The sequence below is a fragment of the Ptychodera flava genome, chromosome 3 (genome assembly GCF_041260155.1).
Source record: "Ptychodera flava strain L36383 chromosome 3, AS_Pfla_20210202, whole genome shotgun sequence".
NCBI classification, from domain to species: domain Eukaryota; kingdom Metazoa; phylum Hemichordata; class Enteropneusta; family Ptychoderidae; genus Ptychodera; species Ptychodera flava.
Genome location: NC_091930.1, coordinates 47,532,498 through 47,557,344, shown reverse-complemented (window position 1 = coordinate 47,557,344; position 24,847 = coordinate 47,532,498). Strand labels below are relative to the sequence as shown.

The following is a 24,847-nucleotide window of genomic DNA, read 5'->3' as shown; positions in this document are numbered from 1 at the left end:
CGAGAATACATAACTTTCTCGCAATAACTTAGCGAGAATTTAATTTTCTCGCAAACAGCTGGCGAGAACTTTGTTTTCTCGCCCAGTATCTGCGAGAAACTGAATTCTCGCAATCAGTCAGCGAGAAATTTGTTTTCTCGCTTTGAATCTGCGAGAAATTGTATTCTTCTGTGTAAGCATTTCACAAAAATTTCACAATTTCTCGCAGATGCAGAACGAGAAAACATAGAACGAGAAAACATAGTTCTCGCTGATTGATTGCGACAATTCAGTTTCTCGCAGATGCATGCGAGAAAGCACAGTTCTCGCAGCTTGATTGCAAGAAAGTATGTTTTCTCGCTTACTTCTCGCAATACAGCGAGAAAGTGTCCATTTCTCGCAAATTTCTGTACTAGTGATTTGGACTCCCTTGTAGCATTTTAGCGTCTGGTGAGTGCAAGTCATGTGCGTAGGGCCGCCGAGAAAATTTTATTCATTATGTCCTTTTGTCAAATTTCTATCATAAATAAATATTTGGGCAATAATGTACCTCCTCCCAGCCCATCATGTTATATCGAATACAATTACCATAGCATATCCAAAACTTGATGAAGTTCTCAGATGATGGTCTCTAATGTGTATGGTTATCGTATTAATCAACCATGTCCCTATACTTGTCAACCTGATAAATTTCAAAGAGACGGATCAACATTTTTCTCTCGTAAACATTTAAAACACCTGCTTGACTTTGATCTCTGAAACAAGTTCCCTCGCAATTTTCAGTTGTACAATGTAAAATGGGGAAGTGGGTGAAAAGTTAAGTATACGCTCTGTGCTGGCTCGTGTGAAACGAAACGGCAAATTAATATAAAGTGCATACAGCATCTCGGAAACGCGACTTTCAAATACAGAGTATGGGCATTGCTTAGCTGTGGAAACGCAGCTATCATTTGGCGGGGTGGCGTGCGTCACTATGTGGGTCATCAAAAGGTCAACCCCGCCATGGATAGCGGGGTTGACCTTTTGATGACCCGCACAGCGACGCACGTTACACCGCCAACAGACAGCTGCGTTTCCACATCTAGGGCATTGCTATACGTGTAAATTGATATATCGCGTTCCAAGAAATCGATAAGAGACACACGCAAAGTCATCATCTCAGTCACGGTGCCTCCACAACAGTCAAATTGTGTGTATGTCAATTTTCAAAATCCAGCATCAACTTGGAGCACTGCATTCCGGCTGTACACACGTTCCAATCGTAACAGCTACCAGTGTGTCAATAGGAACAACCTATCATCTCTTTAGGGGTGGACCATTTGATATCCTGGGGGGGGGGCTTGGAAGATTTGGGGGAAAAAAAAGATGCCAGGTGGAGTTGCTCGAAAAAAAAAATCTGGCTTTAAGTGGCTGATGGAAAAACAATTATGGACCATTGCGACTCGGAAAAAAAATCTTGGCAATTGTTCGATGCACACTGCAGCATCAATAAAAGTCAAGCAGTAGCTCTGGAGTTTTATAAAGCATAAACCATTTCAAGCTTGAGGAACAATAACTTAGAATTTATTAAACAAGGAACTGAAATAAATACACAAACAAAAACACTGAAAAATTGTCAAAAGTTACAGCTACTATCACTGTAGCTTTCAGCAACTGAAAACAAGAACTCGTCTGAAGTGGTCTCATTGAGGAAGATTTTCAGATTATGATCTTTATTAAGCAGGTTGTAATTCAACAGAATTTGTATGCAAATAATAATAACCTGGTGTATCAATAAACATATAAACTCTGAAATACTTCTGTTTGTCTTTCATAATTTATTTCACAAGATTCAATTTCATGTTACTTTTGATACTTCAGTTATAATAAACTTGACAGTAAATTGCCCTCAAAAGTGCCATCACAGGCCACCAATTGAAGATGAATAATTAGAAAAGCTTCAGCTTCAGGAGGGGGAACACCCCCCTCCCGGCCTCCCCCGCATGCGCTTCCGCGCACGCCTTGCTCCGCTTAGCTCTGCACAAGGCTGTACCCTCCTGTTCTTTCACTTGTACCCTTCTATTCTGAAAAACATTGACAGCCCTGATGTAGGATACCATCATCTCTTCTGATGACACCAGTGATGTTCTCAGAAAAGTTTTCACTGTAAGTTTGTTAATGCTTAATGTAGAACTCGGTAATCAGGTTGTTTGATTTGTATTTTCAGTGTGTTACCCATGGTATAAATAAGATCTATAAACTGATATTTTTGTAAAGTGAATCAAAAATGTACATGTATTTACATATCTTTATTTAGTTTCTTGAATATAGTCTGTGTGCGATAGAACAGCATCTTGTTACTGGGTGTGAAAAACCAAGCAAACAAACATTGCACCGAAATTTGGTAAAAAAAAAATATATCTCGAAGAAGGAAAGTGAAAAAAAAATTGCCAGCATATGCCCTGTAGAAAAAAAATAATTCATGGTGAAGCAGGTGGGGAAAAAAATAATGGCTCTCCACCAATCTTCCAAGCCCCCCCCCCCAGGATATCAAACGGTCCACCCCTTATCGTCATCCAACTTCAACCATTCCAGGGACACCAAATACATCTTCCAAGGCTGGACGTAGAATGGAGGCGCCTCTTTCGCCATCGACATGAAGAATCTATTTTTGGACTATGTAAGCTTAAGTGAAGAAAGAAACTTTTAAAAACCAACAAACAAACAAACAAAAACACAGAGGCCGGTACATATGAGTAGGAAACTATAGGTGGTTCTTGAAATATAAAATATGGAGGTATTTTTTCCACAACTTTCTTATCATGCAAAATATTGCTGATGTTTATTTGGTCAGTCCCTTTGTTTGCAAATGGTACATGAAAAAATAAAACGCTTGTCACTGTTCTAGAGTTCTGTCCTTACTGGCTTAAACAGCCGGTAATTGCGATTGGCGATAAAACCGAAACCTACACCTCAACGTAAGTTCAACTGAATAAATGAGTAGGGTATAATCTTCGGGAAAGCGACATAGGAGGCACAAGCATAAAGTCATTCGACTAACAACGATAAATTTCCTTCATCGCATAAAAAATTCGGTAAGGGACTGGTCAGTTTCTTCGGCCTGGGGTGGATTCAGGGGGGGGGGGGCTCACCCTGTTTTTGACTTTGGTGATGGGGGGTCACCATGTTTTTGAAATGCCCAATGGGGGGGGGGTCAGTGTGTTTTTGAATTTCGACACACGGCTCATCATTGCCTAACATGCATCGTGTCAGCCACAAATTTCATCATTCAGTTGCATTTTTCGGCGCGCCCTTCAGGCGCGTAACTTTAATAATCAGACATATTTTTCTGCACGCCCAACTTTAACATATCAGGGATACATATATCAGAGATATCTGTATGTTCAATATTTTTCAGCGTGCTCTTCGAGCGCATTACTTTAATATATCAGACAGTTTTCAGCACGCCCTTCCTGTGCATGACTTTAATATACAAGACATATATATCAGAGATATCTGGCAGTTTCATATTTTTCTCCGTGCCCTTCGGGCGCCATACTTAAATAAATCAGAGATATATGCCAGAGATATCTTGATGTTTGCTAAGTGAAAGTGTACCGTTATGAAATCTGCATTTTATATGAAAAGCATGACAAATTCCTGATACTTTTCTGTTCTCTATGAAAATTCAGTATGAGAAAGCAACATGCACAAATATTTCACAATATACATTTGATACAGTGACTTATTTTAGAGATAGAAAAATGACAAGATATCTTTCGTTCTCATTGATGCAACTGTTTTCCTTTGTGTCTCAGGTTTTCTGTAGAATAATGCTTTTTATGACCAAAATAACAGTTAAAAAGGCAGTTTTTGTCATTATTAGCTGTGCTTTTATGGTTTCAATGTTACAAGAAAAGGTCATCTCAGACACTGCACACGTCAGATTTGGCTAAAATGCCTCTCTATGGCTCCTCAGGAAATTTAATTGGATGGCTGGCAAGTCTTAACACCCATTAATTTTTTTGATTTACTGCTTTTTCCTCTTTGATATTAATGATTGACATCCATTTCTGTTCAGGACATCTGGTTAAGCATAGAAAGTGTGAAATACATTCACAGCTCATTAAAAATGTACTGTATTCAAACTTTAAGATTGACACTTTGAAATTCCTATCTTACAACTGACATGTCAACAATTTCATTAAAACACAGAATGACTGTTAATATATATAATTTATGTCCACCTTTTGTTTTACAGTTGTCGCATGTGGGGGGTCACCCTGTTTTCGAAATTTGGGATGAGGGGTCGCCCTGTTTTCGAAATTTGGAATAGGGGGTGTCAGCCACGTTTTGACGTCGGCAAAAAATTATTCACCCCCAGGCCAAAAAAACTGACCAATCCCTAAATTCTCGCTCATAATCAAACCTGCATCGCGAAGACATAAGCTGTCGAGCTGTGTGCAGCGCTGTGGAATCCCGGTGTGGAATCTGATGTACTTCGAAAGTTGACTCAGACAACACTCAAAACAGAGTTTCCATCAAGTAACAAAATTAGGATGTATCAACGGGTAAGATATGTGTCACTGCAAACATCAAAGTCCATAAGGTTGCGTTCACAAATAACGATTGGGGGGAGGGGGGGTCTGGAGGAATCGCGATTGAAATCTTATTTTTTTCAGATGCCCCCTCAATACCCTAAAACAAGCGACCTAGCGGCCGATATAGCTCCGCTGTGTTTATGTAGAGAATAACTATTTTTGACACATGTTGATGAAGAAGGTGGAAATCTTTGATAGCTCAATGCAGTGGCCAGAAAAAAGTAGCTAAAATAGCTGCAAAAATACACAATCAAAGATTTCATCATACTTTGAATATATCACATGGGATCATCCCTAAGAACATGTCAACCAAAGCTATCTCATGAGTAATTTTTTGGAGAATAAAATTTTCTGACCAAGAATGGCAACAATTGCCCTCCACAATAAAATTTGCAGATTTCATCATAATTTCAAAAGATCAAATTTAGTTCATCTATAGAAACCTGTATACCAAATTTCAAAGCTGTTAGAGCAGTTATGTTATGCTATGTTATATCAATTTATTAAAGTGTCATATGTGGTCTTAAACAGCTTGGTTGCCTCACCCAGCCCCAAGGGCTTACAAGACACGAAAACAGTATATTTTGAGAAACACATTTTTTAACCAAAAATGGAAAAAATTGACCCAAAAATTCAAAATTGCAGATTTCATCATAATTTCAATAAATATTATTTAGTTCATCTATAGAAACCTGCATACCAAATTTCAAAGCTATCAGATGAGTAGTTTTGGAAATACACATTTTTTGACCAAATATGGCAAAAATTGCCCCAAAAATACAAAATTACAGATTTCATCATATCAAAGCTATCTGACAAGTAGTTTTGAAGAAGATTTTTAAAGATTTTTTACCAAAAATGACAAAAATTGCCTTAAAAATACAAATATGCAAATTTCACCACGATTTGAACAAATCTGACTGAAGTCACCCTAAGTAAACTGCATATCAAATTTCAAAGCAATCGGACAAGCGGTTCCAGAGAAGAAGATTTTTTTACCAAAAACACCAAAAAATGCCCCAAAAATACAAATATGCAAATTTCACCACGATTTGAACAAACTTAAGTGAGGTCACCCCAAGTGAGCTGCATATAAAATTTCAAAGCAATTGGACTTGCGGTTTCAGAGGAGAAGGCAATTGTTGACGGACGACGACGGAAAATCAACCTATTTGATAAGCTCCGCGTCGCTGACAGCGGAGCTAAAACTTCAAATGCCCCCCCTCTATATGATCAAAATTTTTCAAGTCCCCCCCCCAATTATCACAGGCCCGCATATTTGTAAAGGATGTGCGCTCGGAAATAATAAACACGTATTGCGCCGTTCTGCTCACAGGTGTTCAACACTACCTGTTATTAGCACTTTCTATAGTCATATTCTCAAGGCAAGTTCTGTAAACACATCAGTGAACTTTTTGGATTTATTGGTCTAAGTCAACTTGAATTAATCCAACTCTGGCCAGGTCAATTGCTCCTGCCAAAGAGCATACAAAATGACGATCATGAGAGAGTTGGCAAACTGTGAATTCTGGCTAATTACCATATTGTAAAAATACCGTCAAGGACAGTGTGCTCACATTCGGTTTGAATTGGTCCATTTGAGAAATATTTAAATCAGGAAAAACAAGAATGACAAAAGCAAATAAGGTCTCCAACTTTGGTACTGGAGGTCATCTTTAGGAACATGCATATCAACTTCTATAGCAATGGGACAAGCAGATCCTAAATAAATAAGCAAATGTCAACAACAAAAAATATACAGAGGTTTGATAAAAAGAAAAGGTGGGAGTGGGTAAAAAAATGTACAAGGGATCTGGTAAAAAAGTAATGCTACCTCATCAATCTTCTAGACCCTACCCCCTCCTGAATATCAAATGTTCCATCCCTTGGTATTACATAACGCCAGATGACAGGAAATATATTTACAACCTTGGGGAGTTTTTAATTAATGCCATGAGTGTTATCATTCTAATGTAAACAGCACTTAAGTTAGTTACAGATAGTGAAATGCCTTCCACTGTGGGTGGTGATTACAACATCTGGAATTATCTTGGATCCAAATTTCTCATCAGTTCTTGTATGTCTTACATAGAAAAGTTGCAAAAATTGGTCTGCAATGAAAACATTCACCTCTGCTTTGTTTTCTGGATCAAATTTTCCTACAAATTGATACAAAATATGACAAAATTATGTTCACAGCCTTCGAAACTGTCTCACAACATATCCTGGGTTGGTGTAGGTCATTTAAGGTCACAAACAGAGAAAATTACCTAAAATATACAAATTTGGGGGTTTCCCAACACTTTGAGCAGAAAATTTATCTAATAACATCCCTCCGGACTTTATACCAAATTACAAAGCTATCAAACAAGTAATTTTGAGAACAAGTTTTCTTGACCAAAAATGACAATATTGTCTTAAAAATACAAATTTGTATATTTCAGGACAATTTCCACATATCTAACTATTGTCATCTCTGTACGTCTGTGTACCAAATGCAAAAGCTGTCTGTCCAGGGGTTTTAAAAAGAAAATACTGATTAAGATTTTTTGACCAAAAATGACAAAATTGCTCCAAAATAGTAATTTTCCCAATTTTAGTCATAATTTCAACAAATTAGAAGAGTAACACCTTCGCAAAGATCCAACCCAAATTTGAGAGCGATTGGGCTGGCGGTTTCAGAGAAGAAGAATTTTTACTGAAAATGAGAAAAATCACCAAAAAATTCAGCAAAAATACAAAATTAAGGATATCTTCACAATATTCATAAAACTGTATAAGGTTCACCTAAGGTACTTGCACACAAATTTTCAAAGCAATCAAAACAGCGGTCCTCAAGATATTAATACTTGACCATTTTCACATTTTGTAAGCTCATTTGCATAATTTTGGCAATGCAGACTTCATTTGAACAAAATCCCATCTATAGCCCAGGATGCATCCACACACCAAATACCAAGCTGAAATGTGCAGCGGTTTGCGTGTTTTTGATGTTGACGGACATACTGTACGTACATACATACATACATACATACATACATACATACATACACACATACATACAGACGCCATCGACTTCAGCTTATACGATAAACTCACATTGGTATAACCAAATGTGAGCTAAAAACCTGAGCACAGTGACCTACCAAAGATTTGTTTCAAAGGTACAAGACATATATGAATTAGATGCTACTCAAAATAGACTATACTGGAAGGTTAAAATATTATTCCATCAAATAAATGTTTTCACCTCTGAAATTTTAGGTGTAATAATTGCAAATTTGGTTAAAAAATAAATAATTCCATTTAGTCATATATTTTTTCATTTCATCTTTACTGTTCAAAGTTTTACTTTTGTATTATTTTATGACAAGAATGTGAAAATTTAGAAAATCAAGCATGGTGACCCCTGTCTTTTTTTTCTTTAATATTTGATTATTCTCATATGCCAGAATTCAAAAATTCTATGTGTTCTTCCATGTGTTGCTCTCTGGCCTGATCTTGTTCAGTAATGTTTCACTGTCATGAGCATCATTTGACACAAACTCTTCTTCAACTACCATGTACATCAGAAGCAGAGCTATCTCTGTCACTGTTCAGGTATGCAGTGACAGTAACACTACAGTAGCAGGGCAGTATATGATAGTGACAGTTGCCCGTAGGCAGTAGCTGTATTAACTTTGATAATTTTGGAAATATTTTTCTTCAGTTTATACAACTGCATTCTTGTTCTACTCCCTACAGCATATGTTGAACTGTTCAGTATTCAGCTTGCTATCACAGCCTGTATATGTGTACCATGCATTTGTATCACTGACAACTGACTGTCAGTCTGGACTCTAATTAAACTACACCTAATACATATTTATATATACAGGCTTTGTCGACAAACTGAACATTGTGTGTTTGAGCATGCTGTAGGGAGACAGCAAGAAACTGTAGTTGATATACTGCACAGAAATATTGCAAAAATCATCAACAGTTGCAGCTTCTGCCCTGTTACTAGACTCAAGTTTGATTTTATTTATGACAAATCACACATGTTTAGAATTTTTCAAGATAAAAGTCATGAAATGTGACAAAATGGTTCTAGATTCTGTCAAATTATTACTAACATTACAACATTTGAATGACAAAAAATGACATTCACCTTTCATTAAATTACCTACAAAAACTTGGAATTGGAAAATGTAAAACATAAAAGGGAACCAAAAAATTTTCAAGTCCCCCCCCCCCTTACAGGTAGAGCAAAATTTTCAAGTCCCCCCTCTACTACCCCAAAATTTTTGAATCCCCATCCTGAATTCCACCCCCAACCATTTTTTGTGAATGCAGCCTAAGACGAAAACATTGATGACCGAGATCGGGATTGACGAGGTGAGACCGGTAACTGCAGCGTTGCAATGAGGTACACCCTGTATGTCATCAAACGGAATCTTTCACGCTGGCCAATGTTGTAAACTGGTGTATTTTGAAAAGCCATGGCATCTCTGAGAATGACAATTACTGTTTCGATCGTGTCTTTGCATTCTCTTCATAAATCTAAATCTATTTGTAAATATTCTAAATAACTCTGAATACTGTGGCTATCTGTCGTACTTTGGCTATCTGTCCGCTGATGGCAAACTTGCCTTGGCATAGGTGCAGTGCGAGACAATGATTGACACGTTCACGTGACCGGATCCGTACGTCTGGTTGGTGTAGATACCATTCGATGTATAGAAAATTCAGCTTGATGGGATTTATGAATGAAAGTATCTCCTGGGTGACGGGCCACTTTACTCTTTAAATGAACGTAATCCGCGTGAGTAAAACACAATCGCCACGAAATTCATGCAATTTGTTACGATAATTTTGATCCATCTACGTCAAAAGAAAAATAAGAAGACTATTCATGTGATAAATTTATAATCCCATGGTATTTTTCTCTGTTTGACGTCATCGTATACGCGTTTTTCGCGGAGCCGCACAACTTCTAGTCTTCGGTTCAAAGTTGTACGGCTCCGTGTGCACTCATATACGATGATGTCAAATGGAGAAAAATACCATGGGATTATATATAAATATTTGAATATTCGAGCTTCAGAGCCGAATTAGCAGCAATAACGACTACAAAAAAGTCCCTAAACGACTGGTCACAAAAATGATGTACATCCAGGTGTGCGTGCCATGTTGACAAGTATGGGATGTCAAAGATAGTTTGTAGGGGAGGGAAACCATGTTGTTTTATGTATGCCAACATGATAATTACACATGGATTGGTGTAAAAGGTTATCTAATTAAGATATAACTTCTGATATTTTCCTGTACATCAGTCCTCTATGAACAAGTTTCCTGGTGTGTCATTTTCCCAACTTCTACATTCGGAGGTATTGATCCCTTCGCAAAAAAGAAGCAGACCATATCAGCCTCTGTTATCATATTTATACCATCCTGACAAACCAAATACTAGGTGTGTGATTGTTAACCCTATGCTGTATGGAGCATACAGAGAAACGATATGGGGAACTGGAACTGTGAAACGTAGTATTACCAGGGTATGAAAAAATTACCGCAATTATACGGTGTCACTCAAATTTGATCAGAATTGGTACATACCAGAATGGGTTAACAAAAATCAGCAATAAATGTTGTTTCTATCTGTTCAGCGCAGGAAAATTCTACGTTGATGTTATGACAATGATTTCTGCACAGTACAAGCAGAAAAACAACAAGAAATATTTAAACCAGAAAAACAAGAATGACAAAAGTAATTAAGGTCTGAAATTTTAGGTACTGGAGGTCAACTTTAGCAACATGCATAGCTGAAAGGCAGCTAGCCCCTCTTAGTTTGACCATAGACGGTCTTCCTCCCCTCTACTGACGATCTTCCTCCCCTCTACTGTCTATGGTTTGGGCAGTTCTGTTAATATGTAACAGTTCATAAACAACTCCCCTCTACTGACGGTCTTCCTCCCCTCTACTGTCTATGGTTTGGGCAGTTCTGTTAATATGTAACAGTTCATAAACAACTCCCCTCTACTGACGGTCTTCCTCCCCTCTACTGTCTATGGTTTAGGCAGTTCTGTTAATATGTAACAGTTCATAAACAATGACAGGAAATGACTCAAGATAAGTGGAGTTTGCCTGTTTCTTACTGGCATGTAACTCCTGCACACATGCAGAATTTCCCTTTTTCTTACCTCATTTGCACATTTTTGACACTGATATGTTCATTTGAACAAATTCACATCTCAACCCCTACATCTACCTGTACACCAAATACTGAGATGGTAGCTTTGGCGGTATGGGAGCCTTTGTGTGTGACGGACATACATCCGCACATACCCACAAATATACAGACATACAGTCATCATATAAGCTCTTTTTTGGTATTTATATATAAAACCAAATATGAGCTAAAAATGCCTTAAAGGCACGCTGGTCCCGATCAAGCTCAACATTATTTACCGAACCACAGGAAGGAGTAATGTTTGACACTAAATAACGATTATCGCCACATTTATTGGACAGTAATGTAGCATTGACTGCATGTCAGTTCTGCTGCACTGTGGTTGGAGGAAACCTGACAAGAGTCCTAGTGGTGCGTGTGTGGGTATCCTTAGTGGTTCATCACCAGTTTCTATTAGTCATATTTGCAAGGTGGGTTTTTGAGTTTAAAATTATAATGAAAAAACAGAAATCACATTTAAAGGCCATTACACCCCCATCCCCGTAAATGTTACTGGGGTCCCAGTCCTTTTACCAGGATTCACCTTAAATTTCTTTGCTTGCTAATAATCATTTATAATCCTACTAAAATCATAACATGCATACCTTAAATCTTGGCAGAGGGGCTGGTATATTATCTGATTAAGCAACCAGGGTAAACGCTTAAAACTCTGAAATACGGTGACCAACTTCATTCAAAACTGGCAAAAGGAAAATACATATTCAATATGCTCACCAGTTAATAGTGGAACATGATTACAGGTTAGGTTGCGTGGCAGTTGTATATTTCATTTTGGTTGTGTACAGAGCAGATACTGAGATGTATGTCAATATCTCAAACAAGAAACAATTTAGAAAGTGTGTAATTATGTAAATATACTACAATAATCAAAAGTATCATAAGTTGGCAGTGTTCTCATTTCTGTTGAGAGGAACTTGTCTTTTACAGGAAAAAGTAACAACAAAGGATTTACTTCAAACCCTTTTTATAAATTAAAAACACAGCTTTAAAGGCACGGTACACTGTTGTTATCAGAGTTGCATCATAAATGTTGACACATGGAACTGTCTCATGTATTATGTAGGACGGGTCAAGGGGATTTGGAATTGGACACTGTGACATTCGCTTCAGAGTACGGCGTGAGACATGACATCTGATGAGACAAACTTCCAACTCCTGTGTGGCGACGTCAGCAGAACAAGGAGCATGGATTGACAATTGATACACTGTTTTATAATGGCTGTTACCGAATGGACTCCTTTCTGCTGCAGCCAACGCCTGACATGCCATCTGTGGTAGGACTTGAACTGGGTCTGTTGGAGTGTGTGACGATTTCTTCTGTGAAGATGAAAAAAACTATTAATCAAACACTTTACATGTTATCCTGCTCAGTTCATCTGTCATTATTAAGGTCAAGTTGGCTGAAGCCAGTGAGGTATTAACATTAACATGTGGAACAAGACCACTAATTCACTTCCTGATCTGTTACCCACGAAGTTTGGGTGAAAAACAGTGTGGACCTTGAAGTTTTGATACCTGCATGGATGCTTGTTTCCTATGAACTTTAATTTTCAGTATTTTTATAAAGATATTTTTCTGCTTGAATCAAAATGCAGACTGTTGTGAATATTGTCTGAAGCAATCTGTAGTTATATGAGGAGTTGTATGGACCATTGAAATCACAGCAATGAGAATGAAGTTTGGCAAAACCACCACTGAGGGCGCTATTTTCATCGCGATCTCAAAATTTCCATGGACTTTCCAACACGAAAAATTCATCAGTAGTCAAGCTGACATTGACGTAACACCTTTCAAAAGGATTCGTGCCGCCGAATGTTTTAAAATAGGAAAATTGAGCTCAACACTACTGTGGTGGCCTATGGGAAAGTAATTAATGGTCTTGTGCCTAATGTTGCATTTGAAAAAGAGTCTTAACCACTTGAATTCCGCTGAAAACAGAAATGATGAAAGCATAACTTTTACTGACTTACCCATCAAAATATATCATGCCCTGTGGGGGAAAAAACTATATACGGTACTATTAAAGTACATTTTCATGCATTTATAGCTTGGTCCTCCTCATTAAGAATTTTAAAGATCATCATTTTGAGGGATTGTAGATACTGTAATAGTCACCATATGTCATCCAAATATTCATTTGCAAATTGGTCATTTCAGTGACTCTGACAGTAGACCTATGAACTTGGGTCTCATTGACATTAGGCATTCATAAGTCAATTAGGCACCTTGGTAAGACTGAACAGTACTAGGCCTGCACCTATCAATGGTAAGGCCAAAGTAATTAAATTCTTTGTTTTGCGTCCCCACCCGCTTAGGTTTTTAAGGTTTTCATAAAAAACACACACAGTGTATTTGAATAGTAAATTTTAGGACATACCCGCTTAGCTTTTCTGAACTAAAAATTTTGTTACAATTTTTTTATTTGCTGCAATCAAATTACATTGTGTTAATTTTCTTGTGTGTGTTTTTCAGCCGCTTAGACGCGTACCTTTTCCCGTTTTGAAAGGACGCAAAACAAAGAATTTAATTACTTTGGCCTAACTGTACAAATCATCACAAACCTTTATTGGGGGCCAGTTGCAATATGACGGGCCCTCTAAGAAAACCAGTTTGTCTCCCAAAGAAAGAAACATTAGACCCCAGTGTGCTTTAGTTACGTAGGTACCTCATTAAAGTATATTTAACTCTTTCACCACAATGGTTTGACCAAAACCCAATGAATGATGGGAAGGTGGACCTGTTTACATGGCAGTGGGTGAAAAGGTTAAAATTGCACTTTTGTGGGGAAAACCAGAAGCTACATTTGCAAAATAAAGGGTTATGAACATCATACAGCAGGGGTATTGTCAATGATGTCTGGTAAAAAGCAAAATGATACTGTATGACACACAAGGAAATAATCCAAGAATTTGAGAACATCATACACCTTTTAAATTTTATAAGCACAGTTAAAAGCATATTGCTTTGAAAATGATAAATGTTACAGATCAAATTGTGCAAAGCAGGCTATTGTACTGTGGGTCACTGTGATTGAACATGGTGTCCAATTACTCCAAAACTTACTGTACAATGAAATTGTGTAGGTTACAATACCGGTATACTAGGTGTATAACATTGATATACCTACCTCAATGGAGGTCATGACCTGTAGTAGAAGACCACTGCCAACGGAAACCTCAATGTCACTTTTCACACTGACAACATCTCCACAAACTAGAATTTTATGAGAAGTAGACTCTTGAAGTCTGTAATTAGGAATGAAAAAAAAATTGTCAGTACCTAGCTGTGCTGACTGTAGTCACTTACTTCAAGGAAATGTCTACATTACTCTGCAAAATCCTGAAGATTAGACAGAATTTTCCATAATTGCTCATGTTATGCATCGGATAGGCACAAATTACCTGCAGACCAATTATCATCAGAAAATTTCCATGACAAGGTCACAGCTAATCCAACCTGGTCTCCCCTATTTCCTGTAAAAAGGTCCAAAATCACCATTGATAACAATGTGTTTAGGCTAATCCATGAGGTAAATGGGGTTAAATAATGGCACATCTCATGTTTTCAGCCCACCACCAACTGCTGCATTTGATGAAGTCAAAAAATGCATGCTGGGAAAAATAAAGAAATAGAGATATATGCATCATTTCAACTTTGAAATCTACACACTGGTAAACAGGTATGCAGATTAAGAAAACAATACTGGACTGGGAGTGACGAAGAGATACCCGTGATTGTGTGTACTGCATGTGAAGTGACTATTAATATGTCATTGACTAATGCACATCTGCAGTTCATCCATTACATCACTAACATCACTGTTGCCATGTGAACCAGTGTTGCAGCCAAGATGTGCCCTTGCGACAACGTTCCCAAAAACCGAATCTGTTGTCCCACATTCTCACGCAGTGCACGTCACTCATGAGTCGACTGTGTTCGATGGGTGTAGTCTGCAAGTAATATCTTTTACTGACGATGGCATTTGTATTGCATGACTATTTTGATGCTTATATTATACATACTTTCGAAGCCGTGATTAAGATTAACTAAAACACAGCACTTGGTTGTAGTCTGACTGAGCTCTGATTTGAGGCAGATATGGTATACTGTTACAATTGCCTGAAATTAAAGCATAGTGACGCGCTCCCGGTAGCTTGAATTTTGTTTCGTGTAACTAACCGATTTATGATAAAATAATTGAAAATTTGATTGACAACTGATGCATGTTGTCCCCAAAAGTAAACGGTAGTGGGACACACTGTCCCCTGGTTTAAATTCCTGGCTGCAACACTGCAAGAACCCTAACTTCCTGATGAATTTTCATATTGAGTGAGGGATTTCCCCTATAACAGGTTCACAGGGTTAAGGTCAAATGAAGGATTTACATTATAAGCATTAAACTGCTGCACATTTTAAAGACTTTAACTTTTAAAATGATATCTCTCGCCATGTTGAAAGCTGTATGTCAAATGTTTTTAACAAAGTTCAAAATCATCTATGATTTCCTAGTGAGTAATACATGAGCTGGTGATTCCTCCAAAATATATCTTAATACCTTGAAAACTAAGAACTCCTCGTCCTTAAATTTAAAATGGTGATTGTACTAAGAACTAAGAATTACCCATGTTTGGGATAAATAAAGTTCTATTAAATTGAATTGAATATATATCAGACGCAGTGAGACCAAAGAAAACGTATCAGCAGAATGTGCACATGTATGGACCTGTTCAAAACACTGCAACTAACATGTTGCTAATTTTGTCAGAGCCCTGGCTCAAACACAAGGGTCACAGACAATTTCACCCACCATGCATTAGACAATTTAACAAGTAAGTGTACTGATGCATGTATTATGTCTGTGGAGTCACCGAGGGGCAGTGGTTAGGATACCAGAGTCACTATCGCAGGATGGTGATTGGTGAGTTCAAGACCCGATAGTCAAATGTAACAGTTAATGAGTCTTGGACTCAAAGCACAGTGTTATACCCTTTAGCAAAGCACTCTATTACATGCCTGGATGTGAGTTCAAATCAGTGCATTAATTTGAATAGGAACATCCAGAGTTAGCAGGTCAGTGAACGATGTACTGACCGATTTTCCATGGTTACCCGCTTCAGTGAAGCCCTTTGACGTTTGTTGATGTCAAAGTAGACGCTTAACGCTAGATGTAAAATATCCGTATGCACACTGCCATTTTGACTTTTGTTAAAATCTGTTTGATGCTGGTCAATAATGGTAAAATTGTTTGAAAATGCCCTGCATGTAACTAAATGTCATATAGCATTAACTGTGAAGAGGCATGTAATAAAAATATTATTGCCTGAATACATGGGTTTATGTGCCCTTGCAGCAGGAGACAGTATGCCCTCCTGGTGTCAGACAAATTGTCACCTTCTCTCAGGCACATAAACCCATGTATTCAGGCAATAATATATTTTACTTCCAAGTGATCAATTGGGTAATGGGTAGTGTACACTTCATCCTGGACATGGGTGTTTGCCTATTGGATGATGGATTGAAGAGAAAATAAAAAGTCTACTTACTTAACTCTCACAGTACACCTGGTTTCCTGTGAGGCTGCATTGATTACTGAAACCAACAAGTCATCCAGTAATTTATCGGTGAAGTCACCTCTTGCAAATTCCTTGCTGGTTTCAATCCATGTCAACAACGGCGCCAAGTGAATAGCACCTGGTGAGTCTTCCCTGTCCTCAAAATCCTGCACCGGATTTAGACGGGAAAACAAATATCATGAAGGAAGAATGTGAAATAAACAGTGGACTTCAATAATGAAATAAATTTATAATAGATTAATTTGCTGTTTTGACGTAGATTGAAAGATCTGTCACTTGAGGGCGCTCTCTACATTCCGGGGAGGGGGAGGAGAGAGCGCCCTCAAGCAACGGATCTTTCAGTCTAGTTTCCATGGTAAATGCAGCTAAAGGGTATATATTCAGACTCCCAATTTTTTCCAATACCTTTCTGATCAAATACTAAAATTGGCTCATTTCGAAGATGATTGAGTTAATGAAATTATCATCATCATATTTTAATGAAAATCAAAATTTCATATTTCCCCATAGAGTAAACACAGTAATAGTAGCCATTTTGAATTTCAAATTTCTGTTCTTGAGTAATTTATTTCTCCGCCACCAAATTTACTTGGTCAATCCGTCATGCTTGATTTTATACGCAATTTTGAAAGAGGGCTGCTGTAAGTTTCCGGTGAGGAAAGTTTGAGCAAAAAATTACAAGTCTTTCACTTTCAAGGCATATACTCCCTAAAAACTTGATCATTATCCTTGATGACTTTGTACCAATGAGAAATCAAAATGTCCTTGGAAAAAAATTCTGAGATAAGATATTTGTCTGTATACTTTTCTTTTGCTCTCATTCCGTCTGTTATTTTGATAATTCAAAAGAAGCGGAACATGGGATCTGGGTTTCCATTACCTTTATGACTTTGCAGGTGAAACTGATTAGATAAGCAAGTTAACTGTTGTTCTTATCAATAACTTCTCTCTTTTGTTATGAGAATGGATGTAGATATATATATGTATCTAGAAAGCCAGATTTTGATCCCGAAATATCAATATTTATAATTGTCATTCATCATTTTCCACAACAATAAATGAAAATATTGACACTTACAGTTACAGCTTTGATGAGAGTACCCTGGTCATCTTTTTCCATGTCATACCTTGCACTGTACCAAGTAAAACATTCAAGGAAGCGATCACCCAGAACCTGTAGGTCAACTACATGGAAAATCTGTCACATGTTGAGAAAATTAAAACCAAGACATCTTTGTGCAGGGTGTTTTGTAAGGAAAAGATAGTTTTAGACAAACAAATATTCAGCATTTTTGTTTTCTTAAAGTTGCTGGAAATCACAGACACCTTCCACAACACAATAAACACTCCAGGGGGTTGTTTATCCCCTTTCCTGCCAGACAGTATTAAGACTATTACTTCCCCATCAGCCAAGTCAGTAAAAAGCGGTATTGAGCCAAAACATGATGTATTTTCACCCGTTTGGCTTGGTATGTTATAGCATCTTTAGTCCAAAAAAATCAAGTTTACAGTATTATGTTTTCAACAGCCTTCAAATGTACAGTATTATGTTAAAATACATCATATGGAATATGTTGTGTTTCATTAATTTTAACCATCTTGACCTGATGGTGAAATATGGACTTGGCAGGAAAACTAAAAGGGTTAAATATCTGTATGGTAAAGAGGTCATTTCAACAGAAAATATTCTTCATGTTCTAAATCTGCAGTTTTACACAGCACACAAGTTTGTCTTCAAAAGGAATCTTTGAGTGTCTCCCTGTTTCAATTTTCAGTCTACGCACTCCTTGTTGGAAGCAACTCATTGTGCTAAATGCAAATTAGTCTGGTTCCCTGACCCATTTCCCCGGTAGAGGGCGTGGGGAAATATAGGGTCAGGTACCGGGTAGCCATCTTGAACAGAATTTTGTTCAAGATGGCGGAGGTTAGTCACCTGACAGGCAGAACATACTACAACAAATATGGCTGCTACCATAACGCCAGTCAAAATTCGACTGGATCAGAATTATGTTCGAACACTGGTATCCGAACCAAAAACATCGGCACACGAGACGGGAAACATAAACTGAAAGGATTAATCCAGAAGTACGGGGAAATAGAGGTGATTGAAGGCTGGCTGTGATATTGCAGCAGTACTTGTTGCGTGTATCGAACGCGCTAGGGTCATTGAGGTCATCGCCGCATTTTGAAAGCAAACTTTGTTGGAACTGTGAACGACGATTGATTTCGATGGATAGAATGGTGTCCGAATTTCGTGAAAAATGCCAGGCATCATGTCGACGTTCTAAAAGTATTAAGAGGTGTGCTAACAGTGGCTAAATCATGGAGGTAGAAAGTCTTTCTTTCTACCTCCACGGCTTTGTGGTACAAACAAGAAGTTGGTGTCAAGTGAGCCCGAAAGTGCGAAACCCAAGAATGATGAGAAAAAGTTACAAGTGTTACTTTCATCCAATCACAGCTTGTTTTATTTTAACCCAATAGCGTCCATGTTTACATTAGCCGGTACCTGACCCTATATTTCCCCACGCCCTCTACCGGGGAAATGGGTCAGGGAACCAGACTAAATGCAAATCAGCAATTTGTATGATTGGTAAATATCTTTCTTGTAATATTCTAAACCTTCTATAAGTTCTACATATAGTTTTACTCTTTGGATCAGGTCTCATGTCATAATGTAATTCATTGTACCAGTACAATACAGATTAATGTCAATACAGATTAATAAAATAGAGTACAATACAGATTAATTTCCAACTTCATTGATAATTATTCATGCCCGGCATGACACGATCATATACAGCACATACACACACGTGCATGCGTTCTTACCTGGAATCACACGTAACACAACATCGCGTACTTTCATCTGTCCGATGGCCGCATCGAGCAACAAATCGTCCATATCTAATGATTCTAGATCTACCGACGGATCACTGCCATTAAGGATTGTCCTAAGTTCATCTTCGTCAGAAGACAACCATCTGCAAATAACTCTCTTGATCAAATGGTAATCGGAAAAGGCTGCAGGCGTACCGAGTCCATGTTCTTCGAACCGCAGCCTCGCCATGTGATGTTTTTCCCAATCGGAACCAGACGAATACGATATGCGGAGATGCTGGCCAGTCCTTGTGCACCTCTCAGGATGCACGCAGTGACCGATTTGATATTCCGGACATTCGCGGTCATCATCAGAATCGGTGTTTCGGGCCGCTTTTGGAATGTTCTGTGCGTCGTCGACAACTTCTTCACCGTCATCCGCAGGAATTTTACACGACGAGGCCATTCCCGGCAAATTTACTTGATAGCATCAACATCCAAGTGTGGCGGTACAGTGAAAATGGCACTCACAATGCATTGGGTCAAAAGTGGAGGTCAAAGAGTCAGGTGGGTCACCTTGAAAACGTGAACGGTGAAACGGGTTGTTGACCTGTAGATGGCGCTCTTAAGAAAAAAATGAGGACAGTAAAACATATGGAGAAGAATGCATTCATATGATGATCTTTGTAATTAAACAGCTAATTATTTGGGTTTTTTTCAGACAAGACGCATTGTAATTTTAATGCATTCACAGTTATGTAGATTTGTTTTACTTGTGACTATGTTGAAATAAATTTATCTTTAAAAAAAAAGTAAAACATATGGAGTACACTCAGTGTGGGTTTTCGGACGACCTCAGTTTTCGGACATTTAATGATATGCTGATCGTGGAGGTATGTAAGAGTGCCTTCTGGATCGTGTACTCCGGTCCATATTGATAGCGTTTTAAAAGTAATGTGACCGCATATTAAGTCAGGTGATGCTGCTGTCCCGTTTTGGATAGTTCTTTTTTCCCGGTAGAAGCTATTTCGGGCGCTACAAACTTGGCGAAGTTAGCCACACCGTACGATACAAGGTGTCGAAAGCAACACACAGAGACAGCCCATGTCCGATATGTAAGAGCCATACACGTCGAAATATGGTTGCGTCGTCCATGGATTACACGTAACTAATTTATCACGCAATATTTACATACAGTTTTCTAAACACATCGAAATTTTAAAAAAATCGGGGGTTCGAAGTTTCAAAATATCAGTATTTAGCCCCTATAATCATATTCCAAATACGACGTCCGATTACTGCGATAGCAGTCCGATTACTACGCACTCAACATGGGGTCAAAATTTGGCATAACTGTTAACAGTTTGAGGATAAACACTAAAGTTTCGAAAGGTATGGTAATCAAATTTCGTTCTAGTCGTCATTTATGAAACGGCTTTGGGCGAAATCCACGATGAACCCTGTCCGACAACTGTCACATGCACACTGAGTGTCAGTGGCTTCGTAAAAACGAAGGAACCGAGGTCCTTCAGGTTCTGCATCAATTACACCAGTACATCACTTTAGCATTTGGGGTGTTTCAACACTTTACTTCCACGATGCCATCAAATTTGCCTCCGGAGAAATTATGTGGTCCCAAGAATTACAATCTTCATCCGTTATTTCAGTAGGCTTAATGAGTATAGACTAGCGGTAGCTGGCTCTCTTTTAATAACTTGATAGGGACACTCTTGGTCTAATAGCAGAAAAAAATTAACGATTGTGTCAAAATACTCAACACACTTCATGTCCAAGGCATGTTTGATGAAATTGGATAGGGTACGGTGGAAGAGTGGACTAGGTGTTGTGATATTAATCATCAGGGGTACCTAGGAAATTGTGGCTCAGATATGAAACGTGCAGCCATGACGCCCTATAGTTTTATAATTTGGGGCAATTTTCTGGAATTTATGAATCTACCATGATATCACCTGGTAACCGTTTAACTGAAAAATTGATAATTTCACTAACGATGATTTTATATCTATCTAAAAAGTAAATACTTGTTTGCTTTCAAAAAATGTTTATTTTATCAACAGTCTTCGAATACAGCATTCTCCAGTCTCGAGTCTGTTCACGATACAAAGTATCGAACTTTATTTTTGTGATCAAATTTACGACAGTATATTATTCGTTCGACTTGAAATATTCAGAAATTCTTTATTTATCTATCATAATCTTTTTCTTGTAATTGTTTACATAAACTAGCAATAAAACAATACTGCAGTGAAGTAAAGTCATGTTGCTGATGCTGCATCGTCGGCACCGCAGCTCTCGTTCTGACAACGGTATTGGTCATAGCGCCCCCTTGCGACCAACAACTCCCTCTGATACAGACAGTCAGTTGAAACATTGCAGCTTGTCCACGGCAGGACACTTTGCCGCCTCCGTATAAAATTCCCGAAAACTGCGGAAATCATTACCGATGTTGACAAATCAGTGCACCTTAGGATACAAAAAAGACATCGGAATACGCAGGTACGTTTCCGCACACACATATCTGTGAAAATAGTCAATTTTTATGACAAGTTTTATCAACACAATTGCAAAAGCGAGTAACGTAGCCGACAGTTTGAAATCAATGGATCAGCAAATTTTTCTAAAACTAAAAAATTGCAGGTACGATGGAAATCTTACTCAAAATGTGATTATTTTGTGTTATAAGTATACAAAATAGTTATTTTTTCCAAAATTATGAGAAAATACACTCTCTTAGCAAAATTACAACTAAAATTCAACATCTATAGTCTGTCGGTTGCATTGTGTTGTGTAAAATTAGTCTGGAAAGTTGTAGATTTTCACCAGAAATATACCCGCAGACTTGACATGTCATATTGTCATGTCTGCTTCTATGTATGTTTCTGTACACTCATGCACACATCTGTGAAAGTCAAAAAATTATTCTGACAAATATTTCACAAAAAATTGCAACAGGTTGCTGTCGGAAAATGAACAAAAATGGTCAATCAGAATCAGTGTTTATTTAAAAATGTTTGATAAAACAGTCCTTCGAAGTGAGAACATTATGTTTGATCCAAAGTAACACTGGTGAATATGAAAAATTATTGCCATGACAACAAAAAAGACACATTTACAGCCTGGCAGTTGCAATGAGTTGTGTAAAATTTGTCAGAAAATTTGTAGATTTTCACTAGAGATATCCCTGCAGAGTTGACATGATGTGGTGTCATGTCTGCTTATATGTACAGTAGTTTAATACAGTGTTCTGTGTTACAACTAATCTGTATGGATTATCCTTACACAGTGCAATGTAACGGGGTTTCTCTAACTGACCTTGACCTTTATAGCTGAGAAATTCACCATCACAATTGAAGTGAACCACTCTATGCCCACTGAAATCACAAACATATATGCCATCTTGTTGGTGATCAAAACACAAACCCATTGGCCACTCTAAGTGTCCCTTGCCAATGTCTCTTATACTTTGCATCTGGTGATTCAAAACATGAACACATTTCCTGTCAGAATCTGATACAAAAATCCATTTCTTATTCACAATCAGATCCCAGGGTTGACTGACTTGTCCTTTTTCAGTTCTTGCAATGTGTTCACCAGATTTATTATATTTTCTCACATATCCATTCCAGTCACCAATGAATATAAAACCATCAGGACTCAAGCAGATACCGGTTGGATTAATTCCTTCTTTGCGTCCAAAACAGTTTAAAATCTTGCTTTGTCCAGAACTCACCACAACTTGACCATTCCCTTTATCACTCATAAAGTATTGGTCATTGTCTTCATCCACTGTGACATTCCATGGATTAAATGACTTTGGGAATGCATGGAATTGTAAGATGAGATCACAGCAGAGTTTGATTGGATCAATAACCTGAACTCTATGATTCCCCCAATCACATATAACCCATTGACCGTTGTTCTTGATGTATATTCCCTCGGCGTCATTAAATTGTCCCGGCATTGATCCTTTCCCAAACACTTCCAGGACACTTTCCTTGACCGGATAGCCTAGTAGGAAAACGAAAACGTAAACAAAGGTCAAAGGTCAATTTGCAAACTACAATTTCTATGAAGTCAAACATTTTCAGATCTCACAAATTTTGACTGAATGCAAACTTCTTTTGTTTACACAAACACATGGAACATTTAAAGGAACAACTTCCTTACATTGTTATGTAACTCACGTGTTTCCATGGCAACGCAATTGTATTTTATTGATGGAAATGTGATTTTCAGTCCATAAGGTAAGTCATTGTATTGTTTTGTTGATGTGTTACTGGTGGAGCAGTCAGCTTGCAAATAATCTTATCATGATTTGATTTCATCAACACTTTCATAGTTTATTACCGTGTATGTTTTGGAGTTTTTTGTAATTAAACCAGATATTTTTATCAAAATTTTATTTACCTAAATGATTTTTTTGGGTTTCATTTTTGATGTCTGCCATGGTGTTAAAACGATTTTTTTGTTTGTAAACCAGTTTCTATTCCTCCATCCAAATAATGTCAGACTGTAGATCTGTGGTTTCCTTTTATGATGTCAATATTTTGATGCTAAAGGGATGTTTATTTGTTTGTTGTGTTGGCCATGTTAAAATGATTTTTTGTTTACTAGTTTCTACTCCTCCATCCAAATAATGTCAGACTGTAGATCTGTGGTTTCCTTTTATGATGTCAATATTTTGATGTTAAAGGGATGTTTATTTTGTTTATGTGCTGGCCATACCAAGAGTTTTTGTAATTTACCATAAAGAAAAAATGTCCTTCTGTTTGCATTCCAGATTACAAACTCATTTTGAATGATGATGTAGTTAATGTTTAAAATCAGTTAGCCACAATGAAATTTTATTTCACTGAAGATTGTCTGGTTTTGTGTGAAAATAATCTTGAGCGTTTTACCTTTTTGAAATGGTAGAAATTGTTAATGCTACACAGTTTGTTTATGCATTGTTTTTATTTTCAATGTTTTATTCATTTCAAACAATTTTAAAATGATGTACTATAACTTCTAAAAGCATTCATATTTTTATCAACGTGGCCATAGATAAATGGTTTTTTCTCTAAAGTGTACCAGAATTTTTGCCAGAATTTTGCCGTGGCCATTGTAAATATGATTCTGTTTATGAGATTTATTTTTTCTAAAATGTAGCAACATCAATTTATTGTTTGACTTAGCCATTCTAAATTCCTCAAAATACTATTGCATTCACCATAATTAGTTTTTCCCTCTAAAATATAGTAGAATTATTTTATTTTTTGACTTGGCCATTCTAAATGTAATATTCCGTCTATGATATTTTGTTTTTATCTCTAAAATGCACAAGTATGAACACGACGGAATAAGCTGGTGCATGGCTAGTGAAGGCTACAATTTTTGCAGCTACCAAACAAATCACGTCATATTCTGATATTATACACATATTCTGATACTGTTTGTAGCTTATGTCAAACTGAAACTTTCATTCTTTTCATGAAAATTGTCCTTCATGTTTGTACATGGCCACACCAAAACAAAATTTCGTTTAACCCTTTCATCACCAGACAATAGTCATCTCTAGTATTTTCAATAAGACAGACTTAACTGCTTTACACCAGTGTACAGGGAAATTGGAAAACAGATAAACTTATGTACTTCTTAAAGTGAAA

At 37.4% G+C, this 24,847-nt stretch overlaps 3 protein-coding genes across 3 annotated transcripts in view; all 3 read right to left on the bottom strand.

The window, feature by feature from the left end:
• LOC139130166 (uncharacterized) overlaps positions 1 to 19,944 on the bottom strand; it is a 58,510-nt gene extending 38,566 nt beyond the window's left edge. Inside the window, exon 1 of the mRNA XM_070695902.1 lies at positions 19,194 to 19,944. Coding sequence (XP_070552003.1) covers positions 19,194 to 19,647 — 454 coding nt within the window. The 5' untranslated portion in view covers positions 19,648 to 19,944. The remainder of the gene's footprint in view (positions 1 to 19,193) is intronic.
• Positions 11,447 to 16,536, bottom strand: LOC139130170 (uncharacterized). Its single transcript, XM_070695906.1, has 3 exons — positions 16,335 to 16,536; positions 13,919 to 14,036; positions 11,447 to 12,108 (listed from the first exon to the last, which is right to left on the bottom strand). Exons 2-3 carry the CDS (start codon positions 13,931 to 13,933, stop codon positions 11,740 to 11,742), a joined length of 384 nt encoding a protein of 127 aa, XP_070552007.1. The 5' UTR covers positions 13,934 to 14,036; positions 16,335 to 16,536; the 3' UTR covers positions 11,447 to 11,739.
• A 1,345-nt stretch (positions 19,945 to 21,289) lies between the features above and the next one.
• Positions 21,290 to 24,847, bottom strand: part of LOC139130162 (uncharacterized) — an 82,116-nt gene continuing 78,558 nt past the window's right edge. The window contains exon 8 of the mRNA XM_070695895.1: positions 21,290 to 23,210. Within this exon, the coding sequence (XP_070551996.1) occupies positions 22,408 to 23,210 (803 nt within the window). The 3' untranslated portion in view covers positions 21,290 to 22,407. The remainder of the gene's footprint in view (positions 23,211 to 24,847) is intronic.